Source organism: Sminthopsis crassicaudata, chromosome 2, assembly GCF_048593235.1.
Source record: "Sminthopsis crassicaudata isolate SCR6 chromosome 2, ASM4859323v1, whole genome shotgun sequence".
Lineage (NCBI taxonomy): Eukaryota > Metazoa > Chordata > Mammalia > Dasyuromorphia > Dasyuridae > Sminthopsis > Sminthopsis crassicaudata.
In genome coordinates this window covers 521,858,980-521,878,900 of record NC_133618.1, presented here as the reverse complement: position 1 = coordinate 521,878,900, position 19,921 = coordinate 521,858,980, and the positions used below count along the sequence as shown (strand labels likewise).

The 19,921-nt window shown below is 36.2% G+C and overlaps 1 protein-coding gene across 1 annotated transcript in view; it reads right to left on the bottom strand.

Annotated features, from left to right (window-relative positions):
- SLC27A2 (solute carrier family 27 member 2) overlaps positions 1-19,921 on the bottom strand; it is a 60,979-nt gene that overhangs the window by 14,490 nt on the left and 26,568 nt on the right. The window contains exon 4 of the mRNA XM_074294474.1: positions 15,843-15,967. Within this exon, the coding sequence (XP_074150575.1) occupies positions 15,843-15,967 (125 nt within the window). The remainder of the gene's footprint in view (positions 1-15,842; positions 15,968-19,921) is intronic.

The window sequence follows — 19,921 nt, the reverse complement described above, 5'->3', positions numbered from 1 at the left end:
GTCACCTGAATGCCTCTTAGAAGGGCAGTGAGTATATTTACCGTTAGTTGAGGTGGCTAAGAAATAAAGTGATGAATCAGTGGATTAGATTTGATACACAAGACACAGTGGGCAATGACCATATTAACTTAGTATTTGATAAATCCCAAGACTATGGCTTACAGATAAAAACTCACTATTGGATAAAAATTGCTGGGAGTGGAAAACCATAGGAGATAAACTAGGTATAGGCCAATATCTCAAATGATATATACCAAGAAAAGGTCAAAATGGGTGTATGATTTAGACATAAAGAGTGATACCATAAACAAATTAGAAGAGTAAGGGTCAGTCAGTAGTTCATGACCAAAGAAGAGATAAAAGAACATTACAAAATGCAAAACAGATAATTTTGATTATATTAAATTAAAAGGCTTTTGTATAAGCAAAACCAGTGCCAACAAGATTAGAAAGAAAGCAGAAAGCTGGACAATCTTTACAAGTGTCTCTGATAAAGTATTTCTCAAATATACAGAGAACTGAATCAAATTTATAAGAATACAAGCCATTCCCCAATTGATAAATGGCCAAAGGATATGAACAGTTTTCAGATGAAGAAATCAAAGCTATTAGAGGCAAATGAAGAAGTGCTCTAAATCACTAATTTGATTTGAGAAATGCAAATTAAAACAGCTCTGAGATACCAGCTCACACCTATTAGATTGGCCAATAAGATAAAAAAGAAAAGTGATAAATGTTGGAGAGGATAAAGGAAAATTGGAACACTAATGCTTTAACTAAAACACCAATGTAATGAAACAATTAATAACTGGTGGAGTTATGAACTGATTCAACCATTCTGGAGAGCAATTTAGGACTTTACCCAAAGGACATTGCTTGAAGAAAGTGGCATCTGAGTTGACTGATCCCCAAAGAATCTTGGTATTCTAAGAGATAGGGGTGATGAGGGAGAACAATTTAGCAATTAAGAGATCTGGGGTAACTTTGCAGACAACTCTGATTGAGTTGTGGGGATGAAGCCAGATTACAAATGAGAAGTGAGGGGAGGTGAAAAATCAGAAACAACGAGTATAGAAAGCTTCTTCCTGGAAATCTGGCTTGTGAAAAGGTAGAGATAGTTAGGATTGTAGAATGAGAAATGGTGAAATCCAGTAATGATTTTTCTATATTCATGGATTTTTACATGCTATTCCTCATAACCAGAATATATTTCTGCCTTGACTTTACCTATTAAAATCTTTCAAGGTCCATTTCAGATGCTACCTGCTTCATAAAGCTGTTTTCTGTGATTTCTTCCATTTCAAAGTGACCTCATAATTTTCTTAGATCATTTTATCTGGATCTATCTTTTTTCATTTTTTAAAATTTTGCTTTACTGATTCTTGATGTCTCATTGAGTTATTCATTTCCATTTGTTCAGTTCTGAATTTTAGTGAATTATTTTCTTCATTTACTTTTTTTTTTTTAACTTCTTTTTGTATTTGTCCAATTAAATGAGGTTTTTTTTTTTTTGTTGTTGTTGTTGTTTTGTTTTGTTCTATATATCTTTAAATGAGTTGTTTTGTTCCATGGATTTTTTTTCCCATCTCACAAATTCTGTTTTTCAGGGAGTTATTTTCTTTTTCTGTTTCACAAATTTTGTTTCTTTTTCCATTTTATCAAATCTATCTTTTAATGAGTTATATGCCTTTTCCAAATCTTCTCTCAAAGTTTTCCTTTCCTTTCCCCATTTTTCTTCCAGCTCTCTTTTAAGGTCCTTTTTAATTTCTTCTAGGAGAGCTTTGTGTGGGGACCAATTTATATCACCCTTTGGGGCTTCATCTGGAGACAATCTGCTTTTAGTCTCTTCAAGGTTTGAAATCTGTTCTCTTTCACCAAAAAAACTGTCTATGGTCAGAGTTCTCTTTGTTTTTTACTCATTTTTAGAGAAAGTCAAGGTCTGCTTTTAGGAGAGGGTAGGTTGTCCAAGTTTCCTGTACAAGTGGTGGGCTGTGCTGAGTCTGAGCTGACTCTCCTGGTGCTGGGTGGGCGTGGCCCGTGAAATTCTGGCATTTTTGGGTTCATTATTTACCTTTTGTGTTTGTGTTGGATATTTTATAACTTCTCTGCTGATCTACTGGCTTGGCAGAGTGGCCAACACTGCTGGAGATTCCTCCCTGTAGATTCTCCAACAAGGGGAGGCCGCATTGCCCTATGTCTATGCTGTCTACACTGGCATCTGTACTCAGCTACTTGTACTTGGCTGCCTCCCTTCATGAAGGATTGAAACAGACCTTTTCTGGCGATCTTCGAAATTATCTTCTGCTGGTAATTTGTTGCATTCCCAATTATTTGTGGATTCTGCCATCCAGAACTAATTCAGAGGTTGGGGGTCATGGGAGAAGATCAGAAAGAAATGTGTGTCTTTTCAACCATCTTGACTCTGCCCCCTATCTGGAGCTATCTTTTGCATATTCTACTGTGCATTATACTTACTTGTATATGACACATGCCCCTAATTGTAATATAAATGTAAAGTGTTATACATGTGGCTCAAGCCACAATTCCCCAAACCAGAATACAATTTAATTAGGAAATGTCTGACAAAATAAAAATACAATTGAACAGAAATAATGTTATGATGTGGATTTTCTAATTCAATATGCAGTCCACAGGTTTTTATGTGAATTTGATACCACTGATATAAACCAGGGGGAGACACAGAGAAGAGCTGTACAGCAGGATGGGCAAGCATAGATAAGTTAAGAGATCTGCTTTGCTAATAAGGTCACCCAGCATAGGAGCACATTTATATGCAGTTCTTTAACATGTATAATTGATATCATATTGCTTGTCTTCCCAGTGGGCAGAGGAGTGGCTAGAGGGAGAGAATTCAGAACTCAAAAAAAATTTTTTTAAAACTATAAATAAATAATGAATTGAAGTTTTTTAAAAAGAGAAAAGAAATATATATGCAGCCTTGAAATACACCAGCAGCTCCTTGAAGGAAGACTCTGAGTTGCACTTCCAAATTCATATTTCTAATACCTTGTACAGGACCTAATACATAGTAGGCAATAAATATTCGTGGAATTGAATTGAAGATCAATACAATATGGAAACCTTCCAGTGAAATCATCTTTTTTCCCAAAGGGCACAGTCCTACCCTACCATACTTTTAAGTTTCAGAATAGTCACCACTAGGGACTCTACAGCTAGCTCCTCTTAGCTTGGAGAAACCAAAGTATCTACTTGGACAATGGTCAATCAGTCAATCAACACTTATTAAATACTTACTATGTGCTAGGCATTATGCTAAGTGATGGGGACATAAAAAGGGGCAAAAAGGCTTCACAATTTCATGGAGGTGACTGCCCTCAAAGAGTTTACAATCTCATGGAGGGGGGCAAGGGAAGAATGGGGAGGGAACAACATGCAAATGAACATATACAAAGTAAGTTATATACAGGATAAATGCTACCAAGTTGTGTGTGACTCTCCATTACTGCATCTGGAGTTTACTTTGCAAAGACACTGGAATGTTTTGCTGTTTCTTTCTCCAGCTCATTGTACAGAAGGATAACTGAGGTAAACAGGGTTATATGACTTATTACACAATTAGTAAATATTTGAGGCTGGATTAGGACCCAGGGGGCTACTGTAGTGCAGGTGTTCTGTTCATTTGCTACCTAGCAGTCCATACAGGATAAATATGAATAAATCAATGGAGTGAAGACATTAGAATTAAAAGGGTCTGGTAACACCTTTAAAAGTCAATAAAACATTTATTAAACTTGCACTGTGTGTTTGGGGCTCTGCTACTTCCTGGAACCAAGAGAAAAGCTGGAGACCATTGCCCTATGGGAGAAGTATTCAACTAGCAAAGAGTTAACTAAAAATAGAAGCAAAGACTATTAAAGCTACAAAGGACCTTAGAGATCAGCTAGTCCAACCTTTTCACTTTAGAGAGGTTAAGTGACTTAAACCAAGGTCACCCAACTCATTAAAGGCAAAACTGGTACTATATAATACTGCCCCAATGGAACAGGATGGGAAGAATGAGAGGAAACTATCTCCCAGTTGCCTCCGGTGGCCTAGGAGGAATATGCTTTGCTATAAATAAGCTCTAAGAAAAGACTTCAATGTGAAAGGCTGAAAGGAGGGTTTATGCTAACAAGTGTTTGTGTATGGTGGAGCAAGTTATAAAGAGGGAAAGTTTGTTTTTATTTTTTCTCTTGACATCAATCAGTCAACAACATTGATCAAATGTTTACCGTGTTCCAGACACTTGGGAAGCATGAGGCATACAAAGAAGGGTAAAAACACATGGTTTGTCCAGCAGGATGAATACAGAGAGGCTTGGAGAGACTTATATGAACTTATGCTAAGTGCTATGAGCAGAAGCAGGAGATCATCATACACTTCAATGATACTGTATGAGGACCAACTCTGATGGAAGTGGCTCTGTTTGGCAATGAGAGGATCCAATTCAGATCCAATTGATCAGTGATGAACAGAACCAGCTATGCCCAGATAGAGAATGCTGGGAAATGAGTGTGGACTGCTTGCATTTTTGTTTTTCTTCCCAGGTTATTTTTACTTTTCTAAATCCAATTTTTCTTGTGCAACAAGAGAACTGTATAACTATGTACACATATATTGTATTTTAGATATACTTTAACATGTTTAACATGTATGAAACTGCCTGCCATCTAGGGAAGGGGTGGAGAGAAGGAAGGGAAAAGTTGGAGCAGAAGGTTTTGCAGGAGTCAATGTTGAAAAATTACTCATGCAGATGTTCTGTCAATAAAAAGCTGTAATATAAAAAAACAACACATGGTCTGTGCCCTTTAGGAGCTGCATATTTTAATGCAATTAGCTATGTATACAGTAGATTTGCAGCTTTATGAGCAATCACTTTTTAAAAATTTTTTTAATTACACTATGTTGTGGAAATGCTTGTTTTATTCTGTAAATTAAAATACAATAAGATTAAAAAATAACTATATACTTTAAAAATACATATAGTGCCAAAGTGCTTACTGTCTTGGGGGTGGGAAAAGAAAGAGAGGGAGGGAGAAAATGAATTTTATAAAAAATGAATGTTGAAAACTACCTTTACAAGTAATTGGAAAAAAGAAAAATATTAGCAAATGGGGAAAAAAGGGAGAAAAAATAAACATATAATGTATCTGGATGGTAATTTTAGAGAGGAGGGACTAGCAGAATATTCTCTTATTTATTCACTCAATTAAACATTTAAGTGACTGCTTTGTGCTGGGTGCTGACTTAGATGCTAAAGATTTAGATTCTAAAATAAAAGAGCTTTGCCCTCAAGGTGCTTATTTTCTTTGGGAGGAAAACATGTACACAGAGAAATAAAAGTCAAATTTGTCCAAGATTACGAGTACTTTGCCTTCCCATCATAGGATCTGCTATACTTTAGTTTGCATTAAAATCACAGTTATTTCTTTTAGAAATATCTATATTTGAATCCATTTTCTTTAATTTTGACATGGAAGGTATAGATTTTTGATTAGAGAAGAAAGGTAGTGGGGGGAAAGGAAGAGTGGGAGAAAGTCACTTTGGCCAGAGGGAACCACTAAACAACAGTGTCTACTGAGAGGAAGGAGAAGCTCTCATGGGGCTCAGGAAGTAAGGCAACTCTTCAATCAATCAGTCAGTTAATAAATATTTATTTGGAGTGATATGAGGAATGGAAAAAGAAATCCGATGTTGGCAAATGTAAACATAGGTGGGAACCAGACATGGGAGAAGGGCACAGGCTCCCCAGAAGTGGGCATCTGTACATATTTTTCACCTAGATTTTTAATCCTATGTAAGCGTGTAAAATGATCCCTGTGTTACATGATGAAAACTGAGCCTGTGGTATTATGACTATAAGCTCTTGCTTACTCCCAACCACAAGTAAGCTCTGCACCTGCAAGGTATTGCCTGCTTCCCACGCACCCAGAACACCTGCTCTAAATATTGCATCTTCTCATTTCTGTCTCTGGATGGAACTCTATTTATGCAGATTTCCTAGCTAAGGCAAGGACATTACTAGGTCAGAAAGGATGTTGCCTGGAGTTTTTATTTTTCACCTGTAGAATTATTATTTTGGGGGGGGTGTTAAACCTGTCATCTGCATCTGTTATTATGTCTTCTTTTCAGTGTACTTTCTGAGATGGAAATTGGGATTTATTTAGATAGTCTTAGAAAAGCAACAGAATAGTAGACAGAAAGTCAAAAAAGACTGAGGATATGAAATTTGGGAAAAGGAAGCAGGAAGAAAAGATAGAATGAGATAGGAAAGAAGTGAATAAAAAAGAAAAATAGAGACAAAAAGGAAGGCATTTTCAGAGTGAGGAAGAACTTGGGTTCGACATATATTGGATGTGTAATCTTGCCAACTTCTAAGTCCAACAGTAAACTATAAGGCTATAAGTTGCCAAGCAGTTGTTGGAAGCTCTATTGGCAGAGGCAATTTCCTAACAAAAATTCCCTATAGTGATATAAGAAGTTTGGTTTAACACCTTCCTTCCCCACTAAACAAAACAAAACATTTGACTAACAACCTTTCAACTAATAAACTTGGTATCAATATGTACCAAGAACTCTTGGTAGTTCTAATGGAGGTATTTGGTAACATGAGCATGAATCAGTTCCAAAAGAGAACAGGTCAGATTACTTATGGATGCTACTTCTTTGGGACTGTGAGGATCCAGAAAACTCAACTGCAGAAAGGCATTCAGGGAAGATGGTGGAGTAGGTCAGAAATTCTCAATTTCCTCCCAATTTCTTCCACAAACAGACAGAACACTGCCACAAAATGGACATAGAGCAGCAAAAATAAAAGGACAAAGCAACTGTCCTCCTCAGACAAATTGAGAGGACCTCGGGAAGGATAGGACTTCCCAGCACTGAGGTTTGGCCAGAGTGAAATGAAAACACCCAAGACCTTCCGTTTTTCTGACTTCTTCTATTATGGCATTTTCCCACCAAAGTTATTCCCGAAGGACGAATCTCAGGCTCACATAAAGACAGAGCTGAAGGGCCCTTAAAAGTCATTTTAACCCCTCTCATTTTAGAGTTGAGGAAACAGACCCAGAGAGTTAAGGTGATTTATCCAAGATAACAAAGGCATTAAGTAACTTTAATTTGAACCTGCTTTCAAATCAACATTATAATAACAGATGGCATTTATAGAGTTCTTTAAGATTTTCAAAGCACTTTATCATTTGATGATGAATTAATCCCTCATTTAGTCTTCTCAATAACTCTGTGAGATGGGAGTTGTAGGCATTAATTTCCTTATCTTACAAATGAGGCTCAAAGGGGTAGTCACTTGCCTAAGATCACTTGACTATTAAAGTGCCAGAACTGAGATGTGAACTCATTTCCTTTGACTTCAAATTCAGACCCTATTACACTAAAACAGTCATATAGCAAGTGAGTGCGAGAGAAAGGATTCAAACATGTTTTTCTGACTTTTTTTTTTTTACAGCAGTAAAATGTAATGTTTGACAACATTTTGACATTTTCCTGTTTCCTTAGTTAGAATATAACCTTTAATTTTGTATTTCCAGCACCTTGCAAAGTGCTTGTCCTATAATAGGTGCTTAATAAATGTTTGTTGATTGGATAATTGCCTAGTTGTGAAGCTAACTTGATTATGAAGTTGTTTTATTTCCATGTCTATAACAGTTCTCATCTATAGTTATAGCATCTGTCTAATTTTTTTCTTGTAATAAGTTCTTTAAAAACATCTTTATTGCTAAGCTAATTTGTCCTGCAGAAAATCAAGGAAGAGGGGAGTGGAAACTTTTGGGGAAAATCGATTGCTAACACAGAAAATAAATTTTTGGAAGGTATCAGGTTAATGTCCTGCCATTTGCCACTGCAACTTTCCCTCATTCTCCCTTATTCCACATATCTAATCCACTGTCAAATCTCCACAAAATCTGGGGACCAAACTTTTCTCTTTTTATTGAATTTTCTGTTTTCTATTCAAGGGTCATATTAAGGAGAAGGCAGATACTCAGAATGAGCACAAAGCAAACTCATTATTAAATGGTGTTACTTCTATTTTATTTCCCTCTTTAAATGTAGCAAAGCTGTTTGAGCTCAAATGCTGATGGCAAACACTTAACAAAATAAAAATATAATACAATAGATATAATGTTAATCTGTTTTCTAAGTCAATAAGTAGTGCAGGGATCTATTTGAATTTTACTTCACTGGGTGAGTATGTGGGTACATATTCCAGGCCTCTGAATTCTGGAACTGGCTTCTGACAATGACAGTGTTAAGAGGCTCATAATTTGAAGCAATAAAAAAATCCTCTAATTGGCTACTGAGCCAGAAGAGGGGATAACTCAGTAGACCATTTAAAAGGGAAGACAATTTCTGGCTGAACTCTCTTGGCTATGGTAACCTGATGGCCAGAATTGTGCAATGTGGACTCAATCAGGAAAGTCTGCACAGGAGAGTTCTGTTCAACTCTACCCTTCGAGCATTTGTTTTCTCCTAATTTTAGGCAAATAAATATCCCATGACTTATAAATATACTTGTAAATTTTGAGTTCGAAAAATTTCAGAGATCTTTAGAAGCCTTTGAGTCAGAGACTACAACATCTCAGGAGAAGCTTTAATACTGAAGAAATCCATAAAAAAGAAGACTGAATTAAGAATGGAAGCCTCTTATATTTGTGATCATAAAAATACCATAATTAGGAGAGGTCAAAGGGAACTTCTTAGATGATTGGAAAGGATCAAAGGTAAGAGTAGAAGAGGTCACCAATTTCTCAATAGACAGAGTAAAGACACAGAGATTTAGGGGATTATGCGACAGACTTTTCAGGTGTAAAGCAGAAAAGGAAAAGAAAGGAAAGCTAGGTGGTATAGAGAATGGCATGCTGGGCCTAGAGTAAGGAAGACTTCTTTTCCTAATTCAAATTTGGTCTAAGACACTGAATCTGGGCAAATCACTTAATCCCATTTCTCTCAGTTTTCTTAGTTGCAAAATGAGTTAGTGAAGGCAATAGGAAACCACTGCAGTATCTTTGCCAAGAAAACCCCCAATAAGATTATGAAAAGTCCGACTGCATTTTTGATTTCCTTCACAGGCTAATTGTACACTATTTCAAAGTCCGATTCTTTTTGTACAGCAAAACAACTGTTTGGACATGTATACATATATTGTATTTAATTTATACTTTAACATATTTAACATGTATTGGTCAGCCTGCCATCTGGATGGGGGGAAGGAGGGGAAAATTAAAACAAAAGTTTTGGCAATTGTCAGTGTTGTAAAATTACCCATGCATATATATGTATATATGTATATATATATACATATATACACATATATATATATCTGGTAAATAAAAACTATTAAAAAAAATGAAAAGTCAGACATGACTGAAAAACTGTACAAGGTTACCCTACCAAATGCTGGAATGAGATCACATAAGAGATTTTGGAAGGATGATTCTCACAGTAGCTGGGAGGCTTGACTAGATCCCAGCTTCTTAAACTAAAGTTCTTGATCCCATATGGGATCTCGTATCTGAATTGGGGGGGCACAAAATTATGTTTTTTTGCCAGTAAATATTTGCTTTGTATACCTATTTTATAAAACTACCGGGGGTCACATAAAAATTTCTAGGGTGAAAAGGGATAATGAGCAGAAAAGGTTTAAGAAGTCCTGGACCAGACCAAAGGTCTCAAACTCAAACTGAATTAAGCTAATCACTTCCATCTACACATCTTTTCTTTCACAAAGATTTATTAATCTGATTATATATCTGTCTGAACAAAGGAATAAAGTGATGCATATTATTATTTGGAGGGGGAAGGAATGGTATTAAACAGAGGTCTGGATTTGACATCCCATTAAACCAGACAACCTTTAGGTCTTTATAAACTCCAAAATTCTGAAACCTGGATTCCTTTTTTACATGAGAATTATGATCTAGTGGCTATCTAATTTTTAAAGTTCTCTTCTGGGATTTTGATCAGAATCCATAATATTCTAAGCTTTCTTGTGAGGAGCTAAAGGCCCTACACAAAAACCAGTAAAAGGCAAGGAAAATCTCTTCTCAGTCTGGTATACTCTCCCCATCCCTACATCTAGATAGATAGATGGATTGATAGTAAGACAGAGAGTTTATTAAGATTTATTATGTTCAAGTACTGGAGATTTGCATACAAGCAAGGAAGATGATTCTTTCCTTAAGAAATTTACATTCTAAGGCAGGAAGCCAACCTGTATCTATTTCTGGGACAGTCATTCTGGGGCAGGGACTGTCAGGGGGTTTGACCATTTAATTACCGGAATTGTCCTACAGACATAAACTATCAATCCTTTTTTCCTAATTTTTCAGAAGGCTTGCAATGCAACACACTAATAAGATTTGTGTAGTGCCTGGAGACAGCTAAGCATAAACAAGTTTATTATCCTGAAGTATAAAGGGAGCTCCCATTAGAACTAATATGAACAACATAGACTCTCTCCTGAGACTGGTAGCTGACAGGCTAGTGCGTTATGGGTAGAGATAAAAAGATCAACAGATGGGGACCATATGGGCTACTGTATTTTAATCAAGAAAAATATGACCTTGTAGACAAGTAAGATGCTAATGTGAAAGAAAATCAATCATGAAATAAACAGACACTGAGAGGCTGGAGTCTTTTTCGCCAAGGATGCCAAGGCAGTTACTGAAATGATTCCTGGCAAACCTATTGATCAATCAGGATGAAATAACTCATATTTTTACACCTTTAATTGTAAAGGTAAATTGTAATTTGGTGGTCCAACATCACTTTTCTTTCAAAAGGACTTAACCTAACCACCTGCTTCTTGTTCACAGTTTGGAGTGAGAAAGACTTGAGTTCAAAAACAGCTTCAGATAGACATTTACTAGCTATGTGTCCTTGGATTCATTGGATAAAGTGCTAATCCCCGAATGCTGAGTTCAAATTCAGCCTCAGACACTTACTAGCTATGTAATCCTGGGCAAGTCGATTACTTTTTGTTTGTCTCAGGTTCCTCATCTGTAAAACAGGAACAATAATAGCACCTATTTCCCAGGGTTGTTTTAAGAACTAAATAAAATTGTAATTGGAAAGCACTTAGCATAGTGCGTAGTACATAGTAAACACTATAAAAATGTTAGCTAATATTATTATTACTTAGTCTAAACTGGCTCATAGAGGAGCATGACTTTGCTGAGGAAAGAATCTGGATATGGAATCACAGGATGTGAATTTGAATACTGGTCTTATTACAACTGCCTATATGATGTTAAGTCTTCCTGGGCCCAAGTCTCTTATTTTTACAATATGAGAATTTCACTAAAAATCTATAAGGTTCATTGTAGAAATCTACAAGCTTATTATAGCCTTTTGCTTGTTGACAGAATAAATAAATCAACTCTTGAACTGACTACAAATCACGACCAGAACAGAAACGGCTATGTTCATGAACTCAGGAAGGGTTTTCAAGGGCTAAGCTTGAAAAATGAAATTTCAATTTGGATCAAGCAGTTCATCTGCAACCAAGATGATTCAGTAATGTTTCTTGGGAAGAGTTGTATATTCAGGGGAATGCTGTTTTCTCCATTCTTTCTATTCTTCCATTCTCATATCAATCAATCATTCAACATTTTATTAAGCATCTATATCATTTTGGTGCTTCCTTATTTCATTCTTTTCCAGTTAAAAGTATCCATCATAAAATTAATAAGTCTACCCAAACTGCAGCTTTAATTTGATACGGTCTTCATGAAAAATCACTTCTAGTGTTTTAACTGTCCATTGGTGAGCTTGTCGGCATTACTACAAGCTGTGACAAGTTTTTGTGACAATCTTTTTTCCTATCATGGATCTCTGGTCAAACTTAGGGACCCCTTCTTAGAATAAATTAATGAAAACAAAAATGTATATTTCCCTCTATCCTAGTTCATGGATTCTTTGAAATCTATCCATATTAAGAAGTGTATAATGAAGACCTCAAGTCTGGATTGGATAGAAGGCAAAGATTCCAGTGCCTTTTTGGAATCAACTTTCATCTATTAGGAACTCCAATGATAAAGCCAATACTGAATAAAGAGATATGGATATAGAGATGAGAGAGAGAGAGAGAGAGAGAGACAAACAAACAGACACACAGACAGAGACAGAGATAAGAGATCATGTACTGTCAAATCATTTCCTTGTACAGTCACATTTTACCAAATGTCAGCCATTAGTTGGTTTTGTGAACTCATGATTGGTGAAACAACAATAAAGGGGACAGTTAATTCCAAAAAACAATATTATGGATGTGAAATATATTCCTAAGCCAAAAATTTTAATTATAAGAGCTTAACAATATGAAATGAAGGTAATTCTGCCTGTGAAGAAAAGGGAAAGAAAGGAATAGAAGCTTTATTCAGCATGAGGCAATTTCTTCTTGTATTAGTCTGATTTCTCAACCACTAAGTAGATAGTTAGATAAATATTTATCAAATTTTCACTGTGTACTCATTATAGTGCTATATTTACAAATATAAATAAGCAAGGCAGTCCCTGCCCTCAAGAAGATTACATTATAATGGGGGTGTTAACTCATACTTTTTTATCTCCACAAATAAGAGATTCCTTGGGGGCTAGTCAGGGTTGACAGTAATTATGGAATGAAATGGCAATGGGTTGAAATTTCACACCCAGTTTGGGTTATATCTACAATATAAGTGCAAAACAACTTCAGTTGGAACAACAATATGTGCGTTATCTTTGCATTTAAAAATACAACTTATTCATGTCATTCACATCAGTCAGATTCTAAAAAGTCCCTATGAACACCGAATTAGCAAAAATTGAAACACTGATCCTAGGGGAAATATAGGTTCCTGCAAGCCTCTGGTCACAACATTTTATTTTAATTATTTTCTCAAGTAGCCTCATCTACAAGATTGGTGAATTTCCTCTTTCTTTTTCAGAATGCACTATCTTGTTTCATTAATAGCACTATAACTCAGGCCTTAATGAAACCTCTCTAACACTTATTTTCTCTATAAAGCACATCACAGCCTTCTTATGCATAGGAAAACTAAACAGCACTTCAGCACTGCTTAGTAGTCATTTTAAACGGCAGAAATCAACAAAAAGAGGACAAAAATGCAAAAAATACTAGATAGACTGCAAACAAAACAAAATGAACCATTTGATTACAGTATAAGAACTGAAATGAGGGCAAAGAGTTTTTGAGTTTGACCTCAATTGGAAACATGAGGTTAGTTTGACCTCAATTGGAAACCTGTTCCTTGCTTTGAACAGGTATGCAAATGATTTCAAAAGTAGGCACTGATTTTGGGGTTACAAATAAATAGTAGACAGACTTACAAATATGGAATCTATGAGTAATGAAGGTTGACTTTGTCAGTTTTATAAAGAGCTTTAAGGTTATCCAATTCTTTACATATGTTAACTCCTTATATGTGCTATTATTATCCCCACTTTAAAAATAAAAAAAAAATTAATCACACAGAGATCATTTAAATGTCTTGTCCAGTGTCTTACTGCTAGTATTTGAGGAAAAATTCAAATGCAAGTCTTCCTCTACCTTATCTTAGCCACTGTGTCATATGGTTGCCACTTATTTAGCAAACATATTCTTGGATTGGCTGATAGATCTTGATCAATCTACATTATTCTTCTCTCAGGACGAATCTATTCCTCCCATCCTCATACCCTCACCTCCTCCAAAAGATTTCATTTTTAAGAAAGTTTTTTTTTTTAACCTCAAGAAAATATAAAAAGGTTACTCTTTCACCTAAGAATTTTCATTTGCTTCCTAATATTTGTTTCTAGAACAGAGTTCATCAAGTCCTGGGCCTGGCATTAAAGGTCCTCCAAGAACTGGTCTGATCTACAATTTTAATTTTATCTCTCTATTCCCCAAAGAAAACTTTTTATTATAACCAATTTATTCACTGTCTTGTTTATCTTTTTGGTTTTGAATTTTCTTTTCTATTCATCCTACATAGATTTAAGTACCAGCTCCTCTATAAAAGCCTTTGGGACTAAGCCAAATCATAGTGATCCTTACCTAAAGGATCCTAAGATCAAAGATTTGGAACTGGAATAGAGGTCACAAAATCTAATACCTTAATAATGAAGTCCAGAAAGTTTAAGTGATTTTTGCCTAAGGTCACTCATCTAGATATCAAGTGCCCAACATGGGATTCACATCCACATCTTTCTGATTTCAAATCCAGCGCCCAATCCACTATGCTACTTTATATTCTATGCTCCCATAACATTATGAAGTCATGGACAAGAAACTGCAGATCATATAAGTATAGGTGTTTTTATTACTTCTACTGATTAAAAGCAAGGACTATAGAAGAGAAAGGCAGACATGGCCAGTAAAGGCACCTAAGAAATTGCTTTTTAAGAACTGGATTTTGATTTTTGGATCATAGTTTATAAGATAGGAATGGTGGAATCCTAGCAAAATTTACTAAGATGAGATTTTAAAAGGATAAATATAAAATCACAAGGGCAACTAGATGATACAGTAGCTAGAGTGGGGCATGAAGTCAGGAAGAATCATTTTTGTGAGTTCAAAACTGGCCTCAGACACATACTAGATTTGTGAGCCTGGGCAAATCACTTAACTCTGCTTGCCTCAGTTTCCTCATCTGTAAAATGAGCTGGAGAAGTAAATGGCAAATCACTTCAGGATCTTTGCCAAGAAAAACTCAAATGGATCATTCATGATTGAAATGACTGAACAACAACAATCATTAATCACATACCACCTTGTATTACTTTTTCAGCAATACATATTACATCTCCATTAGAGGATAAACTCCTTAATATTCTGTGTCCCTATCTACTCCACAGCACTTAGTCCAGTGCCTTGCTCACAGGAGACAATAAATATTGATTGTTTTATTTGTTCCTTTAAAATATGTATGCAAACAACCACTTTACAAGGTTTTTGTTTGTCCTTCATTCTCAAAGAGACTAATGGCGTCACAGAGTGATGTCTTAACTTGCAAGTGGACTGGATTTAAAAGTGAGGCAGAGCTGGGCAATATCATCAGTCTCCCTGTCTCCTCCAGAGTTAACGGAACCCATTTGCAGGACAGGAGTCAAGATGACTGGCGATGGTTCAGAATGCAGTGGATGACCTCGGCTTTTGTAAATTAAGGTCTTTTCCAGTTTTCACTTTGCCCATTCAAGAACTAAGTTTTGAGACAAAAGATGGCCCAATGATATTGCAATAAATGAGAGTGGTACAAAGTGCTACAGAAATCCAGCTTAACTCTGGCTCATGGGATTAGAGGTTTTGCGAAAGAAATTAAACTGGATCTAAAGAATGGGAGGAATTTTGTAGGCAGTGATGGCAAGGATGGCTTTTCAGGTGAAGAAAATGGCATGAGCAAAGACTGGGATGTAGGGAGAGGAAAGGTTCATCTAGGGGAGGATTGAATGATTAGGATCCTGAAAGGGAAAAGAAAGTATCCTGAGAAAGCTGTTACAGAATCCCTGAATCTAATCTTCTCTGTTATGTCCATCTAGTAATATGGGCCTAATGTGAGTAACTTGTATATGTTCATTATTGCCTTCATCTAGTTGTAGCTCCTAAAATTATGGCTCCCTCGCTGATGAACATCAGCCAATAAATTGGAAATTTTGTTGGTTCAGCCATTAAAAAAAAAAAAAGATTTTGTAAACGAAAAAAGGTGATGCTAATTTTAGCCCAAGTTATTAATGTGTATAAGAATCTTATGACATACAATATAATATAATGTGATGGACTTTCAAATCATATCAGGGTGTGTCAACATTTTGGCCTGTGTGTTTACCTCGGGCATGTTGCACAAATACCGCAGCAGCTCACCGATGTACTGTATGACTGTCACTTTGTATTTTCTGCAGTCTTCCCAAAAGTGGCTGGCTGAAAATTTGGTACGCAAAGCTAAAGTAGCACCTATAAACCATAGAAAAGATGAAGAATTGTCACATAAGAGAGTAGTAAAGAAGCCCAAAGGTGGTTTAGTGCATTCTTTTCAATTAAAATGTTTATTATCTTCTTTGATGAGTGAAAATTCAAATATTAGCATCTTTCTACATCTGTTTATCATGATACAGCTGGAATCTTAGAGAAAAAGAAGTTGATGCTTAAAAATACATTTCTGTTTATTGTTTCATCTTTCTCCTTTTTGATACATAAAATTCCAAGACTTAAAGAGAAGGTTTTTTTTAAAAGAAAGTCCTCACTAATTTCTACTATGAAATCTTTGTCATGGTATGGAGGGGACCCTGGGTTCATGAAGGCAGACAGATCCTCTATGATGCTGGAAAGACAATGGACTGTTTGTCACCTGAAACTGAATTTAAATAATTTCTGGGAGGCTCATTGCTAATTGGAAGGTTGGCCACTAGATAATGTTTGCCTAGGTAATAATGTTTGGCAATTCAGGCAGACTATCTACTAGGAAGTCTATAAATTATATTTGTAATGGTAGAAGGATGAACCTTTTAAGGAATTGCATTAAATTTAGAAATAAAACAAAACCCAGTGTTCTTATTTCTTGCAAGATAGACTGTATGTACTAAGAAGAGGCTCTTCACAGGATTTTGCTTGGATTTCCTAGCTTATACACTAACTGGGTAATTTAAATTAAGCAAAGAACTAGGGCAAATCATTTAATGCTTCTGGGTCATTTTCTCATCTGCCAAATGACAGAGTTAAATGTGGAGATCTTGAACGTCCCTTCTGAATCTAGCATTCTGTGATTCTTTGTGATCACAGTTGTGATCACAACTGATTGTTATCTAAGTAAGAAACAAACTTTATTCATGTGTTTATAGGAGGGTTATAAGGACACTTGACCTTCTAACTCTCATCAGAAATCACATGCATATTTTGAGGGTTGAGAATTGGCAAAGTTGCCAATGTATATAATTTACAACTGTTCTCTATATACATCATATGTGAATGCTAGCTTAATGACTTATTTAAGAAAAAGATTGAAGAGTCAAGCTTCAAACTTTGTGTGAATCTAGAAATCTCCTTAAGAATGACAAGCAATTTTAATCACATCTACAGAAAGGAAATAGGATTTCTGTACCAGGCTGGGAAAATGCTACTTCTTTGAATGTCAGAAACAAATACATTTCTGTTTATTGTTTGATCTTTATCCTTTTTGGTACATGAAATCCCAAGGCCTGAAGACAGGATCTTTATAAAAAGATCTCTATTAAAGTTTTGCTTTGGAGCCTCATCATGATATAGAGCAAAGCTTCTTAAACTGTGGAACCAAAAAATAATAATTAATACATAATGAATCTGAGGTGTTTCTGGCAATACTAGCCCATTTTCACTGCAGCCTTGATTTTACTATTTTATTTTTTGGGGGGGGTGGTGAGGCAATTGGGGTTAAGTGATATGCCCAGGGTCACACAACTAGTAAGTATTAAGTATATAAAGTCAAATTTGAACTCAGAGTCTCCTGACTCCAGGCCAGTGCTCTATCCATTGTACCAACTGTTTCTAGCCTTGGTTCTAACACCCAACATGTACATTTTGCACTGTGCATGCATTGAATGCTGCCTGAAACACTTTGACTCAGATTGAGATAGGGTCATGCAAACATTTCTTGAGCAAAAAGAGGTTGAGGTCCACTCACTATTCTTTTTTTCTCAAATCTGAACCAAATTGTTTTGGTGGCAATCATTCATGCACAGTGCAAAGTGCATATTGTGTGTTCAGAACCAAGGCTGCAGTGAAGTTGCACAAGGCAACATGGGCAAGTGCTGCTAGAACATGTTTGATTTCGAATTAATTTTTGGTTGTTGCATTCAGAAACCTTTTATTGTTGCCAAATTTTTTGCAACCTTCACATTCAGTTAGAGGATAGGTTTGGGGAATTGGGGAAATGTGGGAATAGTCTTCCAGGTGAAACTTTTTTTTCCTCGACAGACAGAAAGCAAAATAATAAATCTTTACTCATTTTGGTGTAATCATTTGAAAAGGACATGTGACTATGAAAAAACCACGATACCTAAATGAAAGAATAAATTTAAAGTACTTTTCAACTCTTTAAGTGCTATATAACAACACATTAAATAACTCTTTGTTATATCGTCCCATTAGAACCTTACAATAAGCCAGTGAGAAAATTATGGCAGGTGGTGTTTTCTCCATTTTTCAAACATGGAAACAAGTAGAAAGTGGTCTGGTGATCTGCCAGTTAACTTGGCTGGTAAGTTCAAAAGATAGAATGTGTGCAGTTCTTCATTCCAAATCCTGCTCTTTACCCAAATACACTGCCTCTCGGGAAGACAAGTTGAACAACCACCTTAAACAAGGTGACTACTTAGCAGCAGGCAGGAATAAGACATCTGTTCTCCGAAGTCATCCCAGAGCACAGCTTTCTTGATGTGAGGAGCCCTGAAAGCATGGCTCATTTTGAGTAAGGCCAGTGATGACAAATTAGGAAAATGTGGATGAAGCCAGATTGTAAACTCATAGAGGGCAGGACCTTTTCTATTTCCTGTACTTAGCCAGTGGTTGGTACATAGAAAGTGCTCCATATAAATGTAACAGGATTTCTGAAACTCAAAAATTGCAACTTTCTGCAACAACCTCTGAACCAAAGTACCAAAAAGTAATGCTGGTTTATTTTAATTTGGGGAGGGGGGGGGTTAGGTAGGGGAGGCAGGTGTGTCTGATTTCTCTACCAGTCCCAGGAATCTTTTATTTGGTACGTTACCATTCTGTAAAATCTCATGACTTCTCTCTGACTCTCTTACTGGAAGGCGAAGCCATAAACTCCAAATCTTTCAGGAGAGAGCTCGGCTCACACATCTCATTTCTCATCTGGCAATAGTTCTTTGGACTTCTTTGACTGACTTTTCTACCATACCCTCTAGGTACATTCTCCTTCCTCTCCTCACATCCTTCAGAATTCTATTTTTAATTTTTAAATTTTGGTGTTTTGTTTTCAGGGCTGATGATGGTTTTCATATTAAAGGATGTAGCAAGAGCTTAGCATTACCTCCTCAATTTAAATTGTGCTTTTCTTTATCCAGGTGAGAGGTAATATGGCACAAAAGGCAGGATGCTGGTCTCAAAGCCTACCGATGGGGTTCTCTCTGAGACATCCTGGCCATGTGACCCTGTCAGGTTACTTAGCCTTGTGTTAAGTGTTGGCAGTATTTTCAGGCAACTCCCCTAAGACTGTAAAACTATTATCAGACCATGCCATGTGTTGATCTGCATTCCTCATTGGGAGTTTTCTCGTAATAAAACAACAACAAATTACCCAGGGTATGAACATTGATAGCAGATTGTCAGCAACTCGAGGACAGGTTTTCACTGTGTCTCCAGTAGAAAAAGGTCGCATTAGATTCTAAATACAGGGACTCTCTTCTGCCTTTCTTGGTATCTTCAGAGATTTGTGTAGGGCCTGGCTCATAGTAGATGCTTTATTGACTGATTTAGTATGCCCTCAGTATAAGCTTGTTGAATTTTACTGCACTGAATTGGATACAGGTCTTGGAAAGAGAAATAAGAACAGTGGTGGCCAGGACTTCCTCATTACACTTGGAGTTTAAAAAAAACACTGTAAAAGTAGAACTAGAAAAGCTGGAGCAGTCATCCTCTTGTCATAAAATAGGAAGGGATACAATAAGGAAGAAATCTGATTCTGATGTCAGTGGGGAACAATTAAAAGCTTCTAGAAATAGGCATGTGAGAGGCTCTGGAGTTTATAAATTGTTTTTAAACATGGACAGGGCCATAAAGAATTTCAGAGCATCTTCCACATTAATACGTGTTTTCAATTCTCTTAAGATATCCTAAGGAGTTATATACCAAAACTAAAGCAGCTGGGTAACATGGTGAATAAAGTACTCTGGAGTCAGGAGGACCTGAATT